At 36.8% G+C, this 24095-nt stretch overlaps 1 protein-coding gene across 1 annotated transcript; it reads left to right on the forward strand.

Moving 5' to 3' along the window:
* The first annotated feature begins 2722 nt into the window (after positions 1-2722).
* On the forward strand, positions 2723-4855 carry LOC110882666 (protein FAR1-RELATED SEQUENCE 5-like). The gene is made up of 4 exons (XM_022130630.2): positions 2723-3036; positions 3151-3409; positions 3522-4094; positions 4187-4855. Exons 1-4 carry the CDS (start codon positions 2741-2743, stop codon positions 4853-4855), a joined length of 1797 nt encoding a protein of 598 aa, XP_021986322.2. The 5' UTR covers positions 2723-2740.
* The last annotated feature ends 19240 nt before the right edge of the window (positions 4856-24095 follow it).

The following is a 24095-nucleotide window of genomic DNA, read 5'->3' on the forward strand; positions in this document are numbered from 1 at the left end:
AGAGTTTCAGATTAAGAGAGAGAAAGAGAATGAGAGTTTATATATTTTTTTTAAGTTTAGTACAAAATTGCCCCTGTAAATTTTTTTTTACAAAGTAGTCCTTGGAAAGCTGAAATGACAATAATGCCCTCGTGTGCAAGGCACATGACCAGATTTAACTAAAAAATCTAACTGGATTTGGCATAAAGGACATAACGTACAAGATTTTGAAACATTAAGTATAGAACTTGTTAATTTTAAAGATAAAGGACATCGCTTGCAATTGGGTATAAAGATAAAGGACAAAACTTGCAATTCACCCCAATTATTATATTTCACAGAATGGTAATCAAATTTTAGGAGTGTTCCAATCAAGTCACTCATAGATAATTTTGTTCTAGTTAAGTTATTGAAGTTTATTTTATGTTCTAATCCTATATAATTTACCTGAATAGCAGGTAAACTATCCTATATGATATTTATTTTGTTTTTTTAAACATGTTTACATGATTAATTAATAAAAAGAAATATAAAGAATCAAATTAAGCATTCTCTCCGGTCAGATTCGTGTATCGTGTTCTCCGTAATCCAATCAAAGAAAAACCCTACCTTCACAATCTCCATTTTCAAGCAGTCTTCTATGTCAATTATTCTCTTTTAATAAACCCACACCCAATTCAACCAAACCCCATTTTAGTTTTATCTAAAATTTTCACCTGCGAATTACTTAGGGCTGGCTGTTCAATTTTGGGTTTCAAAATTTTATTGTTTCTTTGATTAGTTTGATAAAAAAAAATTGAACAGCTTTAGTTTAACGAGTTGGGAGTGTTTGTGCAACTATGAAAACTATTTGATTAATTATTATACATAAAATCATGTTTATGTATGCTTGTTATACAATAATTGTGATGTTTAATCTTTATTTAATCCATGTTGGCATTTATATGCCATGTAAACATATTTGAAATAATAAAAACACCTAACTTAATGCTATGTAGGATAGATGACCTTCTATGTAGGTAAAATATCTAGGATTGAAACATCAAAGTAAACTTAAGTAACTTAATTGGGACACATATTTTTATGAGTGACCTAATCAGAGCAATCTTGAAACTTGGTTACTATTTAACAAAGTTATCCCTTATTTTAAAGAGAAGTTATAACATTATAATTACAATCTTGGCATTATTTAAAAATCTCTAGATGATGTAATCCAATTGCCCAGATTAGTTCACACAGTTCACTCTCAACCTAGTGTTCACTCTAGAACCCTACCATATATATATATATATATATATATATATATATAGGATAATGCTTAGTAAGAAACCCTATATTCTTAGAAAACTTAGCAAACTATAATAGTGGCCATCATTTAGCCACGTAGCCCTCCCACACTTCTTGTTACTTTTTGCTTCAAGGTTATATATGTAATTTCGGTTAGGCAAGATATTATCCCCCATTTGAATTGACATCAGCATTTAATGCACATCAACTCATTTGTACAATGCACCCACCCCCATATTTCTTTTACAATTTCTCATTTTATATATTCTTCAACAGAAGTACATAGTCATCTTCTACTCCCTTGCTCATTTCTCCATTAATATCCATGGAGACAAATCCACCAACCTCAGAATTAATGTCGCCGGTCCATAGTTTCCCCAACCGGTTCTTTTGCAGCGACTTCCAAAATGATGAGGAATTTAATGCTCCAGGTTTGTCCATATATGTAATTTAACTGTTCTCGAAGTTCTGTTTTTTTTTTGTCTTTTACAACTTTTTAATCTAATAATCCAAACTATACTGCATGGCCATGTTCACTTGTTCTATTCGAAGCTTCTGTATACACTTATATGCATGTTGATTGTTCTCGGTCATCTGAAGCCCCTGTTAGATCCCCGGATGTTGTGATATCCAACAATTTCATGAACAGCGCGTTTACTGATGACCAGGTTATGGATAATGAAGAAGGTTTGTTTTTTCTATACACTGGTTTTGTTTTTTTCTTCCCCAGATATGGCATTGTTCAAACATATTCCATAATGTTCACATGTAGCATCCCAAGATTCCCATATGCAGGATATGACTGTTGTTGTTTCTGGATCATCTCATGGTCCTTCTATGTTTGCTGAATCATCACGCGGCCAGTTAGACGGTTGTATATATTACATGGGAGCCCACTTTATTCTCATATCACAGATTTCTAACCTTTTGTCATGCCATGTATAGCAGATTCCTAACCTTTTTCGTTTTATGATGCAGGGCCATCGAATCCATACTTTGTTTTTGATACCCCTCAGGGAACCTGTTACTGGATTCCTAACGTCGCTGATAAGTTCATACCAGTGTGTGGGAAATCTTATCCAACTTTTGCGGATGTTCTTTCCATGTATGAACTTTATGCGTTTGAAGCAAGTTTTTCTGTAAAAAAAAAGGGCAAACTAAAGTCTGGAATGGAATTCCCACACACAAGTATCTTCGATGCTCAAAATATGGAAAACCACAACCCAAGAGGACTTTTGACACCCTAGATGAATCTTCTGTTAAGCACCGGAGGACCAACTTCACATGGTGTGACTGCAAGGCAAGCATACTAGTCTCGATCTCGAATGATTCATACACAGTTTTGAGTTTCAATGATATTCATAATCATGAACTTGTTGAGAGTTACAACCGTGATCTTAGCAAGATATCACGGAAGCTGCCATTCTCCACGAAACAATTCATTCACAATATGAGTCTAAACCGTATCGGACCAATGAGAGCTTATAGATGTCTTGTAGCTTTAAAAGGAGGGCATCACAATGTCAATGGGACTCCGGTGGATTTTAAAAACTTTAGCCACCAGTTGCGAATTTTTATTGGTGAACGCGACGCACAAGTTTTCCTTGAACGCCTGCGTGAGCGTTTTGACAACCTACCCAACTTCTATTTTGATTACACTGTATCAAATGGAAAGTTGTCTTCTGTATTCTGGGCTGATGAGATTTCAAAGCTAAACTACAAAGCTTTTGGCGATGTCCTCGCGTTTGACGCAACTTACAGCACTAACAGGTTAGTCCCCCCCCCCCCCCAATTAACATGTGTTAGGCCTGATCCCCAAGTATACAACCTTAACCCCAAAAAGTTTTACATATTGTTAACATCAAATCAATTTTTTATTCATAGGTACAAGATGGTTTTTGTGCCATTCACGGGTGTGGATCATCATTTCCAATGTGTTACATTTGGAGCGGGTTTGATATCAACCGAGTCCATTGAATGTTATGTGTGGTTGCTTAAGGCTTTCTTGAAGGCACACGGTACTCAACCAACTCTCGTGCTGAGTGATCAAGACCCATCCATGCTACAAGCTGTTCCTATGGTCTTTACCGAATCACGACACCGTCTATGCATGTGGCATATAATGAAAAAACTACCCTCCAAGGTTAGCTTAATTTGTTAGCCTTTAACATGTGTTATTCAACATAACACAATTTTTATATGTCTTCTCAAACTGTTTTAATCTAACTCGTGTTAGTAACTATTAACTTTTTCAGATCTCTGCCGACGTTCTCGATAACAATGATCTTCGGTCCTGCATTCATCGGTTGGTTTGGAATGTTTATATCAAACCTGAAACGTTTGAGTCCCGCTGGAATGACCTCCTACAAACATTTGGGCTTCAAGACCACAGCTGGTTGAACGACATGTACAACATCAAACATCTCTGGGTACCAGCCTACTTCAGGGAACTGCCCATGTGTTGCTTAATGAAGACCACTTCCCGCTGCGAAAGCTCTAACGCTGCCTTCAAGGTCAACTCAACAAGCGCAAACACCCTTGTACAATTTATGATGTGCTTTGAAAATAGGGTAGACAGCCAACGATATCGTCAACATGTATCGGAGTACAAAACCTCATCCACGATGTTCACTGGCAATACTGATTTAGCGATAGAACAGCACGCGTTCGCCATTTACACAAACACTGTTTTCGCGCAAGTTCAAAAAGAGATAATTAAAGGGAAGTTTTTATGCTACATCACAAACCAAACCGAGTCCAGCAATTCCAGTCTTCTGATAGACGTCACTCATTTGGATAAAAGGAACAACATCACAAACGTCTATCAGGTAACACATGTTAGGCAATTTCATTATTACCCATCCTCTAACATATGTTAGATCTAAAGGGCTTTCTTTTTTGCTGTCTATGTTCAAAACAGGTTACGTATAACACTGTAGACCAATCCGCCAGTTGCTCATGCAGGAATTTCACACGTATCGGTTATCTGTGTCGCCATGTCTTTTGCGTCTATCGATTGAAAAATGTTGAAAGGATTCCACCACAATACATAAACGATAGGTGGCGTCGAGATGCCCTCCCCAAACAGGTTTTTTCAATTTCCAGCCGATACGGAGTCAACCCACACGCACCGTCCGTTATGCGGAATGAAATCCTCGACCTCGTTACTGAATGCTTTGATGTGGCCAGAACCGATGAGGATTCGTTGGCAAAATTGGTTGACCAACTCAGGGATTTCAAGATCAATGTGCTTTCCAAGCAACCATTGTCTACAATTCAAAATGAATCAAACGAGTGTCAAATGGAAGAAATAGTTGGACAGCCAATCAACATTCCAGTCGAAGTTGCTAATCCAGAAGTTGCACGCAATAAAGGATGTGGTACTCATACTCGCATTTCTGGGCCCGGTGAGAAGGCAAAGGCAAAACCACCAAAACGTCCAAAGCAGGTTCGTTTATGCAAGCGTTGTGGTCTGTATGTCGACGACCACGACTCACGCAACTGCCTTAAGGTGGCTGCAATGAAAGCAGCAAAGGCAGCTGCTGAACAACAAAGGCAAACCGCCACTGGCGACTCACCCTCTGATTAAAATCTTTATTGTCGTTTTCTAGTACTATGTAATGGGAGACTCTCTTCATTTTGGCCTTCTTACACACATGTAACAGTCTTTTGACATCATCCTGCTCTTCTCTGTTACGTGTGTAAGAAGGTGGAACTATTTTGATCCCATTAACCATAATTAGGATTGTAAGAAACTCTACGGCCTTGGCCGCTTTTGTGTTTGTAGCCCTACTTCTTTGGGGACCTCTGTTTGCTATTAATGAGCTTATCTTAATATTATCTGCATTTGATAATTGTGTTTTCGTGTTTTATTTTTTTACGATGGCATAAAAACAGATGCTTAACACATGTTAGCCCCCATAATGGACAAGGTCTTTTAACTTGAAAGGATCAAAACAATCTGTGTTAACCACACAAAAACAGCTTATATATTAAACCACGTCAGGTTATAGAATTAGACTTCACCTCTAGCCAACTTAAACACACATTCTACTAATAGGTTACAACCCCGCGTCTAAAACACATTGATGGACTAACGAGAAATGACATCAACCGATTGCCAAAAAAAAAAAAAAAACATAATAAAATACCAACAAAACGACATTGGTATGTCGTTTTGTTACAACATAGGGTCATCAGCTTAACACATCTTCAACCATTTTCAACATACTAACTACCCATTGTTATCCTCCATCTCTAACAAGCTTTTCATCATGGTGTGGGAAATTCCTCATCATGAAAGTACAGAGGAGAGGGGCTGCGCTCACTCTCCCATGGGTCATGGTAACACCAGGACTGGATTGTTTCGGGTGAGTATGGAGACAACGGGCAACCACATAATTCATGGTCTGGATCCGTCAGCAACCTAACCAACTCATCTGGTAGCCCCTTCAACTTTTCAGCTTCTGGAACAACGTGTTCCCTACGGCGTGACGTTTCTTGCGACACACCAGCTACATCAGTCACATTTTTGGGTCCTCTTTCTGAAGCATCGTCACCAGAAGCTACTCCAGTTTTCCCGTCTTCTCGATTCTTATGAGACACTTTTCTTTCGTAGCACACCCCATACCGGCCCTCACATGCTTCCTTCCCCTTTTGCATCCGCTTCTCCATGCCTGGTTGGGAAGCCGTAACCTTACCTTTACACGGGTCCATCACATTACAACACTTTGGAACCGCTAACAGTTTATGGTTAACTGAAGTGGTGAAGTATTACAGAATATGACTTTGGTTCTTCACTACAATACTTATAGAGGTTTTCCCTGGGTACATTTAATATAGGTCTTTGTGACTTGACTTTGATGTGACCATAAGGTGCCAAAAAGCAATGGTTCCTTTTCCCAATAAAGTTGTTTTATAGACACCAACCCCTATGTTTGTAGACTTCTGCCACCAACTTTCCCCAATTTCCAATATTCCTACTACATTTTTAGAAAGAGTGTTCCCCTTGGAAGCAGCATTTTCTCATTTTCTATAATGTTACACGTACCTTTATATAATTTCAAACAACCTCATTTAAAACATTATCATCTACGTCAATCAACTAGATTAATAATATTCTAACACATCCAACAACACATCAATATTCTTTAGAGTATAGAATTACCAAGTTACCAAACATCAGATTTTATATAGATAGTCTATCCCCAAAAAGACATCGTGACGATGCCATACCCAACAAAACACCTACCCCTCAATAAGTTTAAAGCAACATCCCCAAATCCATCAAAGTACATTACATGTTTCCAAAAAACAAAGCTGGCGCAATTAATGCACACTGGTGCTACAGTAACTTCCATTTCACCCCCCTAACACGTGTTACTCTATTCGGCAATCCTGCTTGATTTTTGGCAGCGGCACATTCACCTCCGAACATAAGATGTGCGCAGCATACCTCTTTCTCAACTTACGCACCTCCGCCATCTTCCTCGCCCCACTCATGCTGAACCCACAGTTAAAACTTTTGTTTTTCCCCATGTAGCACTCCATGTGCCGCATCAAGAAGACCCCACAATCAGTTGTGTTTGCGGTGGTTGCCCAAGGAACCGGCATACGCTGGATGTTGCAGTACTCTATGCCATCGGCTCGCGGATTCCCAACCTCCCGAAGATATTGCACAAACATATCTTTCTGCATACACATATACAAGCCATGCTCAATAAAAAAGCAGATCCTCAATATTATCACACTTATTTGTTCAACAATTGTCAGTTTAGTAACTTACGATCTTATACGCTGTGTCCTTGTAGAGGTAGTAGACACTATCTTCTATCAACTGACCTTGGCGGGCTTTGTCATTATCAACGACATAAATCCCGGGGTCGCGTAACTCAAACACTAGCAAGTAAAAGTGTTTGTGCTCCAATGTCGGGAAGAAAACAATGTCTTGATTTCGAAAGTCAGGAACATTTTCACCGCTGTTAACCGCACCTTTTATTCCAAGCCGAAACTTGTGCATCCGCGCCTCGACTCCGCCTTCCTCAGATGTTAGCATCCACGGAAACTTTAAGCACAACAGAGAAATTAATAAGGTCAAAAAGTCGCCACACTGTAATCTCTATATACATGACACTCACCACAACTTTAGTACCAAAGAATTGCCTACTGTAAGCCTCCCGTGATTTCCGTTTCTCTTGGAAGTTTAGCACCTCCGCCCAACAGTCGATAATACCATCTGAGACCTCATTGCCAACGTTTAAACTCTTGAACATAGCTCGAGACGCATCTACATGGGTAGGGCTTCTAAACAGCAACTCCCTGGTTTCAGATGTACAAATTATAAATTAAATTGCATACTTTAACACATGTTATTTATTATTTTACTAAATTTTAGTACGGTGACCCCCCTACTTACACAGCCATGTGTATCGGACTATCTACATCAGCCACCGACGACGAACCCTGTTCCCTCCTGCGGAAAAAATCAAAATATAACGAATTATCTAGTGTGGAACTTGGTTGATGGTTTACCCTATTATTATAAAACAATAAACCACGTTGCAGTTCTACTTACACGTTTGCCTCCATTGCCCGCTTCCTACGAGAATGCCCATTTAAAAGGTGCAATGGGCTTTCATCAGCGCATATGTACTCCCACAGATTTGCCTCCTTCTTAGTTATTGGCTGACCCATGTCAACAGACCTTATATAGTAAGGTGATCTGTTTGGCTCCGCTGCCACTTTCTCTCTGAAAGGGAGCTTCCTTTTTTGGGCCCCCAACTCAGCCAACATACGCACACGGTTTGCAAGCGGAATACTGTCCTCCACCTCATTCATATCACCCCCACAAAATTCCAGACCAGTTTGCCCTTTGTGGATTGCAATGGCCGGGTCATAGGAGCTAACTGGTTCTACCATTATAACCATACTCAAGTCTGTGGTAGCCTCCATATCGCCTAAAACATATAAAATAAATAACTCACGTAACGCAGTAACACTTTTCACAGTAAATGAATGTATTTCAGCTCACCGGAACGCTCCAGCACTGTTTCTGTCCGAGCAATATCATCCATATTCCCACTTGTGCAACCTGCACGTTTAATGCAAATAAGTATATTACATATGACTCCTACTAACCCATCAATACCGAGTTTGTTTAATGCTCTATCGTACCGATTTCCTGTGACACGTCCAATTCACCCCCAATTTGTGTTATTCCAAGACTCCAATTGGGGCCATCTAAATTCCGTTCATCAAAAACCGTATCGCCTTCGCACACTGTGTATATGATTAACACATGTTAACTCACTAAATGATACAGGTAGGGAAGCAGTTAACACATGTTAGAGCATGAAAGTCTTTACCGTTCTTTTCCGGCTGCCACACCTCTTCAGCCGCTTTCCCTTTAACCTCGACATCCTGGGCCTTATCGAAACCTGCGCCTGTGACAGAGTCTACCACCGCGCTACTGCACCCTTGCATATTTACATCAGTTGAATGCATCCCATCATGCTCAATCTTACCTTCTTCATCTGCATAAAACATTCTTATCACATCTCATGCACAACTTAGTAACAGAAGCTGCATAAATAATTACCGTTAAAATCACGGTCACACTCATCAACAGCCCCCTTGCCTTTGCCATCCAGAACCACATGTTCGTCCTTATCATTAACAGCACCTTCAACAGATGCAAACACGACGCCACCACTCTCTTCTTTTCTTCCATCATATGCAGCCCTAACTTCATTCTCAATCTTACTATCTGTAGTTGCATAAACATTTTTCGAATAAATTAGACATGGCTAAACATGGCTAAACAAATAAAACGGTTTCCGAAGATTACCTTCATTCTCATTCCCTTCAACCTGTTTACTATCCTTAACCTCCATCTCGACCATTTTGGCCACCTCTTGATCACATATAAACCGTGCTTCGTAAATCTCATCCTTTTTGGCGTCATTCGCTTCTAGATCGGTGTTCTGGTGATCATTGTCATTCGCAGCCACTTTATTGTCTGTATCCACTCTATGTTCATCTTTACTAACAAACTGCATGTCCGAACCACGGTAATCTGTCAAAACAAGATGCCCCATGTTAAAACGAATAAAGTAATACAGCACACTTTTAAAGTCAGACATTCTGAAAGGGTACGGGAACTACCACGTGCACCATGCACTTCTGCTGCTTTAATACGCAGTATTGCACGCATTAAACCCAGCGGCTTATGCACTTCTTCAGCATCACTTTTATCCACGCTTCCTGCTCCTTTATTTTCTTCGGCCCCACCAATACTACAGTCACCTCCACTTGAATTACCAGCATCATGAACACTCTTATCACCTTCGACGACTTCATTTGTTTCTTGCCCAAATTCACTAAACCCCAGTTCTCTCTCTTCCAGTTGCTTCTTAGTCTTGTTGAACCCTATAACATCACAGAAATATTAAATGGGTTTCAGACACGTACGCATATTAGAGGGTAATAAATTTTAGCGAGCAACAAACTACGCGTCACCGTCAACGTGTACTTCTAAATATAAATGTATGATGAAACTGGTAACACATGTTACAGTTCACCTGATTCGTTGCCATCATCCGTTTTTTCCCGATCAATCTTTATATTTGTCTTCGGGCAATTCGGGGTCACAAAGCTTGCTTTCATTTCAGGAGCATCCTTTAACTTATTCAGACGAGGAGATCTCCTTACCCGCAACGACATACCACCTTCTTCCAGCGCTCCGGTACACTCAGTTCCATCAGCAACTACGCTTGATTCCCCCGCACCATCTGCTGCAACCACAATAGAATGTTATACTATACGATCATTATCACATTAACATGTGTTAGACTAAACATTTCATTCCATAACATATAGTACAGGTACATAAAGTCTTTTCGCGCTATAAACGTACTCTTAAAATGGTAATACATGTAACAATTTACCTTTTTCTTTGCCACCATCCGTGTATTGTCCACCAAACTTCATATTTGTCTTTCTTCTTTTTGGGGTCACAAACCCTTCTTCTGTCTCACTAACATGCTTTAAGTTCCCGAGTCTTGCAGATCTCCTCACCTGGCCCGACTTTCCACCATCTTCCATCTTTTCAGCATAGTCTTCTCCACCATCATCTACGATTGATTGGCCCGCAACATCAGCTGCAACCCCAAAAAAATATGTCAATCAATACAGGTTGCCACACCGTCAAATGTGTTACAGTGATCACTTTAAGAATGATAACCAACACAACAGGTATCACATTAACACGTGATTCAGTGTTCATTTCATAAACATTGTCAGCACACCTTCTTGGGCATCAAAGTCTATTGCTGAAGATCCTACGGCTTTCAATCTACTTTTACTGATTTTTTTGTTTTGCCGGATAAGCGACTTCCTGTACAAGCTCGCTATTGGTGACCCATCCGAAAAATCGTCGTCCACGCCATCCCCTACGAAATCGTTTGCACAACGATAAATGGATTCCAAATTATTAAACTAAATAACACAAAGAATAACAGTTACTAACCAGCGTTCTCTCCTTCGTTGATGTGAAACCTTTCATCATTTCTCAAATCTCCCAAGACCGAATTGATCTTGTGTGACGCTAAATCTACCGCGTCATCGTGATCCTCACTTTCACTAAATTTCTTCTCAAACATACTTTCAAACGTTGCCTTCAACGTTTGTACTTCTTCGTCTTCATGGCTCTCCACCAATAGCAATTCTAACATACCCTCAATTTTGACTTTGTTCTTCTTTGTCACATTTATTAACTGTCGTACTATCATCAACCTCTCCTGTTGAAAATAGTTTTTCAACATTTTGATACTAAGAATATATACTAATTGTAAAAAACACATGTTAGAGCATATAACTTTACCTCTTTACTTGCCCAGTGTTCCACGTTATAGTTTCTGGGACGTGTTAATCCTTTAAACCGTCCTAGTCCAAACCCACCAGCAAGTATTTCAAGCCTTTCTCTCTCTCTCAATCTTTTCAAGTTCCAAAAAGCTAAAGGACACACCGCACTGTCTACCTCCATCCCCGTGCACTCAATGCTATCAACGTACAACAACTACAAGTAACAACGATCCGTTCAGCCCGGAAATAATCAACTATTCTAACACATGTTAATTATCTAAAATAATTAAAAGTACACTTACCATCAGAATCGTTAGAGGACCGACGAAGAAACTTTGTGGGTCAAGCCGATTCCAGGTATCTTTGCAAGTTCTCAGCTTTTCTACAACAAGGTCACACCAGTCTATTGTTGCAAAGTCCATTTCGTCATCCAGATACTCTAAGATTTCTTCCCGTAAACAACTTTGTTTATGACAATCAACCAGCACTGCCACAAAACACATTACAAAATCCATCCTGAAATCAAAACTGTCTTCGCCATCGGACTCATCTATCATTTTCACCATCTTTGTTGGAGGCACCATTACACCCGGGTATCTCGCCCTCCAATCCGCAATGGCATCAGTCAGCATCGGCAGCTTACCAATCGAACTAATCTTTTGTCCACCAGTCGGAATCCCTAATAACTTATGTATCACTTTCCTGTTCACCTTGATATCACCGGCAGGCGTACATATCACCATCTTATCGGGATTAAAATTGTCCACAACAAAATAACCTAACTTAGCCGGCAAACCATCAACGCTGAAAGTTAGCAAACGACCAAAGCCCATTTGCCTGACTGCATCACGTTGTTGTTCTGTCAATGCCCGTACACACTTATAAAACTGCAGTGGTGCAGATCTTGTCCTTACGCCTGGAAATTCATCCTTTTTTGCTCGCTTACGGGCTTTCTGAACCTTTTCCGGTTTGTTACCAACTACCTTTGGTTTCCCTGCTTTACCTTTCCCATTGTCCTCCGAACCCTTCTTCTTTTTGGTCCTTAACGTCCCACCCTTCGATGTAGCCGTCACTTCTGCCCTACTTACTGAAATAACATTTTATACGAAACCACAACAACCCAAACAATTAGTCTACTTTACAACCACCTATGACAAACTGTAACAATTTTTCATTCGTAACATCCAAAAATTTGAAGGGCTTAAAAAATAACTAACCACGGTTTTTTCGCATTACATTGCCAGAATTATCATCGGCGCTGTTTCTTTCCCCTGCTGATTATCACATGTTAGTGAATTTTCAAGGTCATGCCCAATTAACACATGTTAATCAAAGCCAACAATATTTAACTAACCACGTTTTCTTTTATTTCCACACCCAGAACTATCCCCGACAATGCTTTTCTTCCCTACAGTTTCAAACATGTTACTCAGATTTAACTGGATACGCAATTAGCCACTATTGTAACAAAAAGGAACTTACCACTGTGCTTTTTGTTATGTCCCCGTTTGCTTTCCACACAACCTTCATTTAGCACCGATAGATTCATAACGAAAACGATTAGCCCAACAAGACATTATACAAATTATAAACAATATTACTGGTTAACCGTTACCTGTTTTCCGTCTTTTCCCATGGCTTAGTGACACACTATCGGTATCATCATACACTGCAAGGCAGCCAACAAAATTCTGTTATGCACAATTTCTTATCCAACACACTATCCATATATAGATCACCTTGAACTATGTTAAGTGTTCAGAGACATAAAAATTCTAACCTAACTCCCGTTGGGTTGGACCAAAGTCAGATTGTTGTTTGGAAGGTCCTCGCTTGGGTTCGTCGGATATAATCACAACACTACGGCTCTCAGACCTTTTTTGCCCTAATCTGTGTTTCGAAGTCCTACATATATAAAAGAAAACAAACTCAGGTGCCATTTTCCGATAAATCGGTTGAACAAAACCACCTTTTACATGACCGATTACAACAAACTAACCTTTTAATTGAAGTCTGAATCTTCCTTAATCGTTTCAGCTTCACCGACGACGACAAGATTATGAACGACTTCCTCATTCTCCAAGTTGGACACTATCGGCTTCTGTGTTAGGGTTCCGGAAGTAGCTTTTCAATGTTTCTTTTTGGACGAGAGAGAAACATGAACAGAGGAGAAATGAGTATAATGGTAAAGAAGAAAAATTTTTGAATTGTGTTTGCAGTTCTTGATTAGACGGCTACTGCATGGCAGTGATTTTTGTTTTCCAATGTCTTTGTTGACTTCCGAAAATGCCCTTCAATGGTACTAAATGGCAGTACTTTTTATTTCTTTTTAATTTTATTCATACCAAAATAATCATAGCCATTGATCAAGTTTGATGTAAGCTAATCAATGGTTCACAATGGGTTTCCATGGTTTTCTTAAAAAGATAGAGTTTCTTATATAACCAAGCCCTATATATATATATATATATATATATATATATATATATAGTGAAAGTGTAAAATACAATATCCCTTAACGTACAATACGTACGATATAGTGAAATCGCATGTTATAAAATAGCACGGATGAAATCGCATGTTGGTTTTTTGTAACAATTTCGCATGTGATATATTTGATGAAATCGCATCTTGTTTTTTTGTAACAATTTCGCATGTGGTAATTTTGATGAAATCGCATGTTAAAAAACCAACATGCGAAATTGTTACAAAAAACCAACATGCGATTTCAATGTGGGATGAAGATCTGACGGCTGAGATGAGCGCATACACATTGTACGATAAGGGATATTGTACGTTAACCTAACCCTATATATATATATATATATATATATATATATAGGGGGCCGCTAGAATGAGAACCACCTCGAGTTGTAAGAACCGCGAGAACTACTTGATCCGGGGCGAGGTGGACCAAATTTTTTTTCAAAAACGTAGATGCATGTATTATAAACACATTCGTAAAAAAAATTAAAAAAAAATGCCGTGCGTGTAGTTTTTTACACCACAAGTTTGTGGTTTACGAGTTCCGTAAACGGAACTCGTAAACCACAAACTTGTGGTGTAAAAAACTACACGCACGGCATTTTTTTTTAATTTTTTTACGAATGTGTTTATAATACATGTATCTACGTTTTTGATAAAAAAATTTGGTCCACCTCGCCCCGTACGGTGTGGTTCTCGCGGTTCTTACAACTCCAGGTGGTTCTCATTCTAGCGGTCCCCTATATATATATATATATATATATATATATATATATATATATAGGGAGCCGCTAGAATGAGAACCACCCCGAGTTGTAAGAACCGCGAGAACTACACCCCACGTAGCGCCGTTCGCCATGATTTTTTTTACAAGTAGATGTGTATATTATAAACACAGCCGTAAAAAATCATGGCGAACGGCGCTCCGTGGGGTGTAGTTTTTTACACCACAAGTTTGGTGAAAAAAAAAGAAAAAAGAAAAAAAATTAAAAAACACCAAACTTGTGATGTAAAAAACTACACCCCACGGAGCGCCTTTCGCCATGATTTTTTACGGCTGTGTTTATAATACACACATCTACTTGTAAAAAAAATCGTGGCGAACGGCGCTCCGTGGGGTGTAGTTCTCGCGGTTCTTACAACTCGGGGTGGTTCTCATTCTAGCAGCCCCCTATATATATATATATATATATATATATATATATATATATATATATATATATATATATATATATATATATATATATATATATATATATATATATATATATATATATATATATATATATATGTATATGTATATATATATATATAAGGTAGGGATCCTAAGAGAAGTCCACCCTATTTAAGAAACTTGAGAAGCATTCTGGACCACATATTTTCCTAAGCTTTTCGTAATATACACATATGTATAGTTTAAAATCAACTATATACATATATGTATATTGTCAAATTTTGAATTATAAATACGTGTATAATATGAAAAGCTTAAAGAAAATGTGTGGTCCAGCATCCTTCTCAAGTTTCTCAATTGGCCTAGTGCTTCTCACACGATCCGGAACCTATATATATATATAGGGTCAGGATTTAGAGAAAACGGTGAAAAATGTGAGAACGGTGAGAACGCTTATGGATCGTCCGATCAAAACAATCCATGGACTAGATTGCGCGGTAGCGTTTTCGTAAATAACATCAATATTATTATGTGGGACGCGCTTCATTAATGGTAAAAGGGTCTTTTATCCCTCATATTCAAAATGCCATCAAATGATAAAACGCCATACAAAAAATTTATATGCCATTAAAAACAAAACGCCAAAAATTTTGTAATAAAACGCGTTGAATATTACAGGAAGATGAAACAACACAAATAACTGAATTTCAGTTATTAACATTTATTAGAAGAAATTCCCTCCTAAATTACGTGCCAAAAATATCATTATATAAACAAACGTAAAACATAGCTTCCATAATCACTTCAATCTATCCATTTTCTGCAAAAAAAAAAATTCATTAACCAAAAACGCCAACTTAAACAAAACGCCAAAAATGGCAACAATCGTTTCTTGGAGATATACTCTGGGAATCAGGCGATACGTCCTCCATTTTGACAACAGAAGGAGGGTGTATGTTAAGACGGTCAGGACAATTCTGAAGTTGGAAGAAGAAATACAGAGGCAAATCTTATCCATTAGCATGGCTCTAGACAACGAATGCCATGAAACGCATACGCTTATGAAAGCATTAACCAGCAAATTTGGACCAATCAAAGGAGATGTGAAGCCAGACCCTGTTATGACATCATGGCGTTTTGATGATGAAACAGACATGGTGACGGTTACATACAACATCGGAGAGCAGGAAGTCTACTGGCTAGAGAACATCATGACAAAGCAGCGACTGGGTTTCATGGAAGAATTGCATAACTCCACTTGTACCAACACAGAAATAGACTCAAAATTGGAGTTAATGCAAGACATGTTCTGGTGGAGACTTCAGAATCTTCAGGAACAAGAAGCGGATGAAGGTGAATGTGATGACATGGATGAAGATCAAGATGAAGACTCCGAGGAGGAAGAAGATGACACAAGTGATGGATACTATTCGGATAAAATACCTTCTGACGAAGGATTTTAAATTTTTTTCTCTTTTTTTTTCTTTTATGTAATCTTCTTTTTTTAAGATAATTAAATGATATATTTCTATCTTTATTAGCAAAACGCCAAAATAATACTAAAAATGATTAACCCTAACAAAACGCCAAAAATAACAAAAAATATTTTTACTACTTAATATTTTATTTACTCCGTTATTGTATTTTGTCATGTTGGTCTGCATAAGGCCATTTAAAAAAAACGTCAAACTTAGAAGATGGGACGTCTATAACCTATAAAACTGATAAAAGCTGATCAACACAGTAAATACAAAAACAGTAACTGAAAAGACAGTTACTTTATTACTATCATTTATTACAATAAAAAGTCCCGCCAAAACTACGCGCCAAAAAACTCCTATAAGAGAAGGATCTATACACAATGAAATTAATCACGCCCAGAAAAACACAAAAAAATGCCATATCCTCTAGAAACCACTCCCTTTAAAACGCCACAGATGTCAAAGCTTTCACTGAAATGGATCGTTTTTCTAAGGGGGTTAACTCAATAATATTTTGCTGAATGAGATGGACAAATATTCAAGAAAAAGAGACTGATGATAGTGATATGCCATCATGTGAGCTTTGTTCTTGATGATTATAGGCATGGAAGAAAGGGTTCAACACAAGTTTAAAATGCTATTTTGGACTCCATTATTACAAATAGCATCAAGCAAGAGTTGATCTTTAATGACATGCCACCAAACAAGAATATCACACCAAAAAACAGGATGCCACTAAGCAGCTTCTTCTGAAAAAGACATGGTTTATGAAGGAAAGTTGGCATCTAGCTAAATTATTCAAAAAAGGTTCAAAATGCTAAAAACAAATTCAAGAAGGAAGAGGCTGATGACACTGAAGATTGGAAAGAAAAATTAGATTACCATTTTTAATTATTTTTGTTTTCATTTTATATTTTATTGATATCAAGTTATATGTTGTTTTGTTATCTAATTCTCTATAAATAAAATACATTATTATATAAAACGCCAAAAACTACAAACACCAAAACGCTAGTAGAATGAAAACTGGGAGAACAGCTGCTGGCAAAGCACCTTGTAAAGGGTATTAAAACGCCAAAAAATTCAATAAATGCTAAAAAGAAAAATTGGACTTATTTTAATCTTATGCAAATATTAATTACTCATAGTGAATTATTATATAAAACGCCACAAACGAAAAAAAAATAAACAGAAAACGATATAACGCCAAAAAATTATATATTTGAGACAAAAACAATTAATTAAACGCCAAAAAGTTTAATAAATACAATTAACGCCAAAAACTCAGACGCTAGAAAATATTATCCGCGTTGTGAAAATAAAAAAAAAAGAATGAAAAGACAAAAAAGCCCCTCCGCCCTTCTCTATGCTGTGGGACATGTGTTGGGCATGTGTTGGGCCAGGATGCGTTCTCACCGTTCTCACACTTTTGAGCGTTTTCTCCCGAACCCATTTATATATATATATATATGGTCAGGATTTAGAGAGAACGGTGAGAACAATTTTGGTGTTGACATGTGGCATTGATGTTAAATTACACTAAGGGGTAATATTGTCAAAAAACCCACTCACGTGAACTGGGTGTTAAAATAAAACGCCATAACAAAAAAAGCTATTTTTGAGCTATAATTTACAATAGCCCAAAAAAACCATTTTTTGAGCCATATAGCTCTCATTAAAACGCCATAACAAAAAAAAAAAAAAAAAAAAAAAAAAGCTATTTTTTGAGCTATAATTTACAACAACTAAAAAAAACCATTTTTTGAGCCATATAGCTCAAAAAACGCCATAAGTTCCCATTAAAACGCAAGGCCAAAAAAAGCTATTTTTTGGAGCTATAATTTACAACAGCTCAAAAAAACCATTTTTTTGAGCTAGCTCATTAAAACGCCATAACAAAAAAAGAGCTATTTTTTGAGCTATAATTTACAACAACTCAAAAAAAATCATTTTTTTAGCAATATAGCTCAAAAAACGCTATAAGCTCCCAGTTAAAACGTCACGCCAAAAAATGCTATTTTTGAGCTATAATTTACAACATCTCAAAAAAACCTTTTTTGAGCCATATAGCTCAAAAAAACCATTTTTTTTTGTCTAACTGCCTAAATTAATATCTTTTGAGCTCAGAAAAATCATAATTTGTACTGTAAAAACGCCATAAAACACCCAGTTCAGAAAAACGCCATAAAAAACTCAGTTAAAAACGCCATAAAACACTCAGTTCAGAAAAACGTCATGAAAATAACTAGTTAAAACGCCATAAAACACCTAGTTCAGAAAAACATCATGAAAATAACTAGTCTAAAACGCCATAAAACACCCGGTTCAGAAAAACGCCATAAAACCCAGTTAATTTTTTTTTCGAAAAGTATACCAATAGTATACTCATTGGAAAGATAAAAAAACGCTGAGTTTTATGGTGTAATTTTTTTCGAAAAATAATCACGTATAAAAAAGTTATTGTCGTTTAAATATGATGGGGGAAAATAGCATGTGAATGGCATGTGCACCTTTGTTTGGATCTTCCTATTTTACCCCTACTTGAAGTTCCAAGACCCATATTATTTACAAAAAATGTCACCGCATCAATCTCAGCCACAAACCACTAAGATTTTGTGGCTGACAATCGTTCTCACCGTTCTCACACTTTGAGGGGTTCTCTCCTGATCCTGTTCCTATATATATGGTCGTACTGGCTAGCTTTTTCAAAGAGTGATTCAATACACACACCCCTATAATCTTATTTTCACATCCCTAGTGTATACGGGTCGTATAACCTTATACGGCCCATATAGAATGCTTTTGCACAGAAATAAATCCAGCGGAATCTTTTTTTTTGTTTTACATGTATACGGGCAGTATAACCTTATACTAGTTGTATACAATTGTATATGAGCAATATAATGTTATATGACCAAATGTATACGGGCAAGAGAAATTGGTGGAACCTGATGTATACGGGGCGTATAACATACGACCCGTATAAAAATATTGTATACATTGTATACGAGCAAAATTTTTTTCACATAGTGTATATGGGTCGTATAACGTTATACGACCCGTATAGAATAAAGTCAACTGACAAAGACTGCTGACACAGCCTTTGTCAGTTCACTTTATTCTATACAGGCCGTATAAGATTATACGATCCGTATACACCATGTAATAATAAGATTTTATCATGTGTGATTATTAACTCCCTTCTCAAAAAGCTTTCTTCCCTCTCCAAAATTCTGTCTCCAAGGCAGGTGTTGTCTTTTAGTGTAATCACAAGGTCATGATGGTTTGATGATGAGTATGTTATCTCCTTGTTATAAGCATATGAGAATAGAATTATGGTTGCTTTCAAGCATTTTGCATTTAAGGTTAAGTACCACACAACCCCTTTGCTTATTTGCTATTAGTGGTTACTAGTTGTAACACCCGTGTGAACACACGGGTATGTTTAATAACGATCGAAAACAGATGTTAAGACAGTATGTGTTAGGACATAAAAATTTCGTTACTATGTTACGAAAAAATTATTAGTTCAGGTTTGATATAGAAATAAGCTAAGTAATTGATAATATGTTGTTTACAAATCAGATTATTAATCATTTCTTAATGTTTTCTAACCATTTGTATCTAAAAATTAGATTATTAATCATTTCTTCATGTTTTCTAACCATTTGTGTCTAAAAATCAGATTATTAAAGAGATAAGAAACGAAGAGTTGTGATAAAAAAGCAACAGTAGACGAAACTGAACACAGAAGAACCGAAGAGTTCACACAACAAAAGACAAACCAATAACACAAAAACTAATATCAAATAACCCGAACCACATGCCATATACTTGTATATAGACACGTATGGAAAGGCAATGTCATTTTATTGCCCATTGTGTCGTCGATCGCCTAAAACCACTTGGAATGCCCTGCCAAAGTATATATACCATGATTGCATATCGAGCAACAAAGGCAAAGCTGATTTTAAGGAACCTTTTCTTTAGTTCATGCGTCATCTTTTATCTTTTATGAACTATAAACACACAGGCATTCTAAGTAAAGCAGAACATTTATATTTCTTAAACTGAGTTTCTATTTTTTTTTCATGTCTAGGTGGGATATAAGGTGTGGCCATAAGCATCAGTATCACTAATAAGAAGAAAATGACCAAAATTGTGATAAAGTATAAAATTTCAAAATTTGACCAATCAAAACAAACTCTTAAATAATAAGTCAAGAAATCGAACACATACAAAAGAGAAATATTGATCATGGTGTTTTCACTTCCATGTTTATAAACTTGGGTATTTTTTTCTATTACATATCAAATTAGCCCCTGAATAAAACATGGAATAGAACTAACCTTTAACATACCCTAAAAATACCTTACGAACTCACAATTTGTAAACTATGATTCAACCCCGAAACCGACCCTGAATCATTTAAGCATGGCATCCTATTTCTGAACTGTTTTGGCAGCCGCAACCATCGCTTATAATGGTTGTTTAGACACCATTAGCAGCCCCAAAACTGCACCTAATTGCATGTTGTTGCTATTCCTTTTGTTGTTTTATTATGGTACTCGTTACCCCTACTATCCAATGTTATTTGACCACTGTTTGCAGCATCGAGGGACCACCCACGCAGCCACAAACAACCCAAATCGTTGCTGCCCCAACACAAGGATTTGCTCCAGAAACCCTGGGAAGCATGACAATGTGGTCTGGTTCGCTGCACTTTTATAACAAAGTCCTTATGTTAGTTTTTCAATTATAATTAAATCTCCTTTTACTACACCATTACCTATAGAGTAAACTCAATACGAATTATCTAATCGTAAATACGAACTCAAGTTACCAGAGACTATCATAAATAAGCGGTTGTAAATTTACCTGTTTAAATACGTTGATTTTTTTTTGTCCAAATAAGCACCAAGCAATATCAAATCCATTCCACAATGACCATTTTTATGCACTTGATTTTTAAGTCCAGCTGAATGTAAAAACACTTCTGCATCAACATCACCATCATCAAATAAAGTCTAAGTTTTTAGCACATGAATGAATAAAATGTCGTTTTGCAATTAAGTCAGCCCATTTGACACGTTCTAATAATCTGCAATTTTTCTTTGCACACAGGTAAGTTCACTCACTTTGCGACCATGAAGTCAGCCCATTTGACACGTTCCTTTCTTTTATTTGACCCGTTTAGGAAATAAATTTAAAAAATTGAAACTGCAGACATGAGATATAAGCAATATTAAGTGTTGTACCTTTTGCCGATATCCTCCCAAGGCTCTCATTGTCGAGACCATGATAAAGGCTAATGATATACCTCTCTCCTTCCCCTATAGTCATGGAAATGAGCTTGTTTATTTCCCCCTAAAATATCAAGAGAAAGTCATAGTTTAATACTACATGTAGTTAACTATGTTCGGCCCATAGATGGATGATTGTTTCTGGTGAAAATAGGTCACCCCGGTAAATAAACACTTCATTATATCAAGTTTCTATATTTTTTAAAATAATTAATTTGTGGCATAGATCGAGATAAATAAATACCTGGATGAGCAGAATCCTCGGTGGATCTTTTAATAAGAGGCACGTGGAGACCATCGCCATCATTAGGACCGTTTATTTTCTTCCCCTTTTTTGTGCATTTTAAATCTAGTAGTCAATGTTCGGGCAAGCAATGTATGTTTCTACAAAATATAACACAACCCACTTAGTCATAGTGAGATGGACTAACAAATAGAAATGAACTGAAACACAAACACAATGAGAACAAAAAGCTTACCATGTTTGCAGCATCGATGAGAAGAGGATACATAAATGGGACATTACCTTTGTATGCTCGAATTGTCGATCTGATTTAATCAACTGAGAATTGCAACTCACCGATGGAAACAAACACACCTAAACGACAATTAGAAAAAAAATCAAAGCCATGAGCTTCTTTTCTGTTGGTTAAAGTAAAACATCATAAAATCTGTCCTTACCTTTGATCTTGCACCCTTTGAACTGATACCTAATACAAACAACATGCACACATATTAAAGTTGAACAAAAGAATCCACTCAGAAATTGTCATTAGCAAACAACAACATCCACACATGTTAGGGTATCATAATCTCAGAAATTGTCATTAGCAAACAATAACTGAAGCATTTTTTAAAATTGGTCTGAAATGGCAAAAGTGACCAAACCACATTGAGTCTGGGCAGATCTTGGCTAAGGCCGCCGTTTAGGCGATGTAACATTGAATCGCTCAAAATGAAAGTCACCTTTAAAAAAAAGGTTATGTTAAAATCGGTATAAAAACAAATTTGTTTACCGATAATATATGCTGATTTAATCGAATTATAAGCCTTGACTTGGCTTGAAGATGATATTAGACCTTCACTGGCTTTATCCTAATGCAAGGTTTGATTTTACTCGCATATTTCAATCTGTCAATATCTATAAAGTGACGTATAAAATTAAACCTGTCAACTCGCACTTGCTTTTTTATGATAATCTTAATAGTTTTATATGAAAATAATATTATATAAGTATTTATATAAAGTAAATAATAGTAATAGTTATCATTAATTAACTAATTTACAACAAAAGATATATGTCTACCAAAACAGTTTCTTGCACTCTTTGCATTTTTTTATTTTTTATGTTATATGAAGTTGAAGTTAACTGTCTCCAGCCAACATGATGCTCATAAAAGTGCCCAATTAACCTCTGCATGATGGTTTTCAAGTTTAACTCGTCTCAAATTCAGCTTATAATAGCTTCGGAATCAATGTGGATAAACCATAAGATGAAGAAAGGTTATAAACATACCTGAAAATTGCGCATAAAGCAATCATCGGCCACCGGAAATCATTAAAGTAGTCTCACAAGACTACACAGCCCCTGCGATCTCCGGTTGCATGATGTCCAGATTTATCGAATTCAATAGCTGAAAGTAAAGAACTGAAACCGACATATGTTGTTCTAAACACAGACTTTTGAGTTTCGATTTTAACTAAATCGCGCAAAGATCTCTCCCATCTGCATAATAACACAACTAAGCATATAAATCCCACTTTTTACTCATAAAAAACACCTAACATAAACAATATAGATTATATATAAAATAAGATCACCCTCTGAATGCAACAATCCATAGGTGCATATGATTACATCAGTAGTAGAAAACACAAAACCAAATGTAGCAGCCTCACTTCATGATTATATGATTTAAAACAATTTGGGGGTCATTGTCAATTCTTCTTATGACTTCTTTTCTTTTGAGATCAACAGATATCGCATAAACCAGTTACAAATTAAAAACCAATTTTATTATTGATTTAAATAATTGGCGATTTGAGATTTTGAATGAAACCCGACTTCAAGTTTTGTAACTTGTCGCTTCAATTTTGGAATGAACCCAGTATTTCAGTTATGATATTGAATATGGATGAACCCATGTGTCAGTTACAGAATTGATTATGAATGAATGGGGGATCAAAAAAGGGTCTAACAAATGAGTAAAATACAGAATGGAATGAATCTCTTACCAGAGCACCACGGTGCAGAATGCTATCAATTGCAGTATTGCACTACCCTTGTACAGCTGATCATCTCAATCTAACAACTTAATATCACATGATCATTTTCAAAATTAACTAATATAGGTAAACAAATGTCTATACCTAAATGGAACTCATATAAATTCATATTTAACATACACATTCTGATGTGTAACAGAGCAAATCTGGCCTCAATATGATAAAGATTAACACTCCTGACAAATAAGAAAATCAAAACTAAATTCAACTTCAGAAAATGCAAAATTCTAATAACGTAAT

The sequence above is a fragment of the Helianthus annuus genome, chromosome 15 (genome assembly GCF_002127325.2).
Source record: "Helianthus annuus cultivar XRQ/B chromosome 15, HanXRQr2.0-SUNRISE, whole genome shotgun sequence".
NCBI classification, from domain to species: Eukaryota; Viridiplantae; Streptophyta; class Magnoliopsida; order Asterales; family Asteraceae; genus Helianthus; species Helianthus annuus.

Coding starts and splice junctions, on each gene's coding strand:
- LOC110882666 (XM_022130630.2), top strand. CDS start 2,741: ATGAGAGCTTATAGATGTCTTGTAGCTTTAAAAGGAGGGCATCACAAT. Junction 3,037..3,150: donor GCAACTTACAGCACTAACAG/GTTAGTCCCCCC, acceptor TTTTATTCATAG/GTACAAGATGGTTTTTGTGC. Junction 4,095..4,186: donor ACATCACAAACGTCTATCAG/GTAACACATGTT, acceptor TGTTCAAAACAG/GTTACGTATAACACTGTAGA.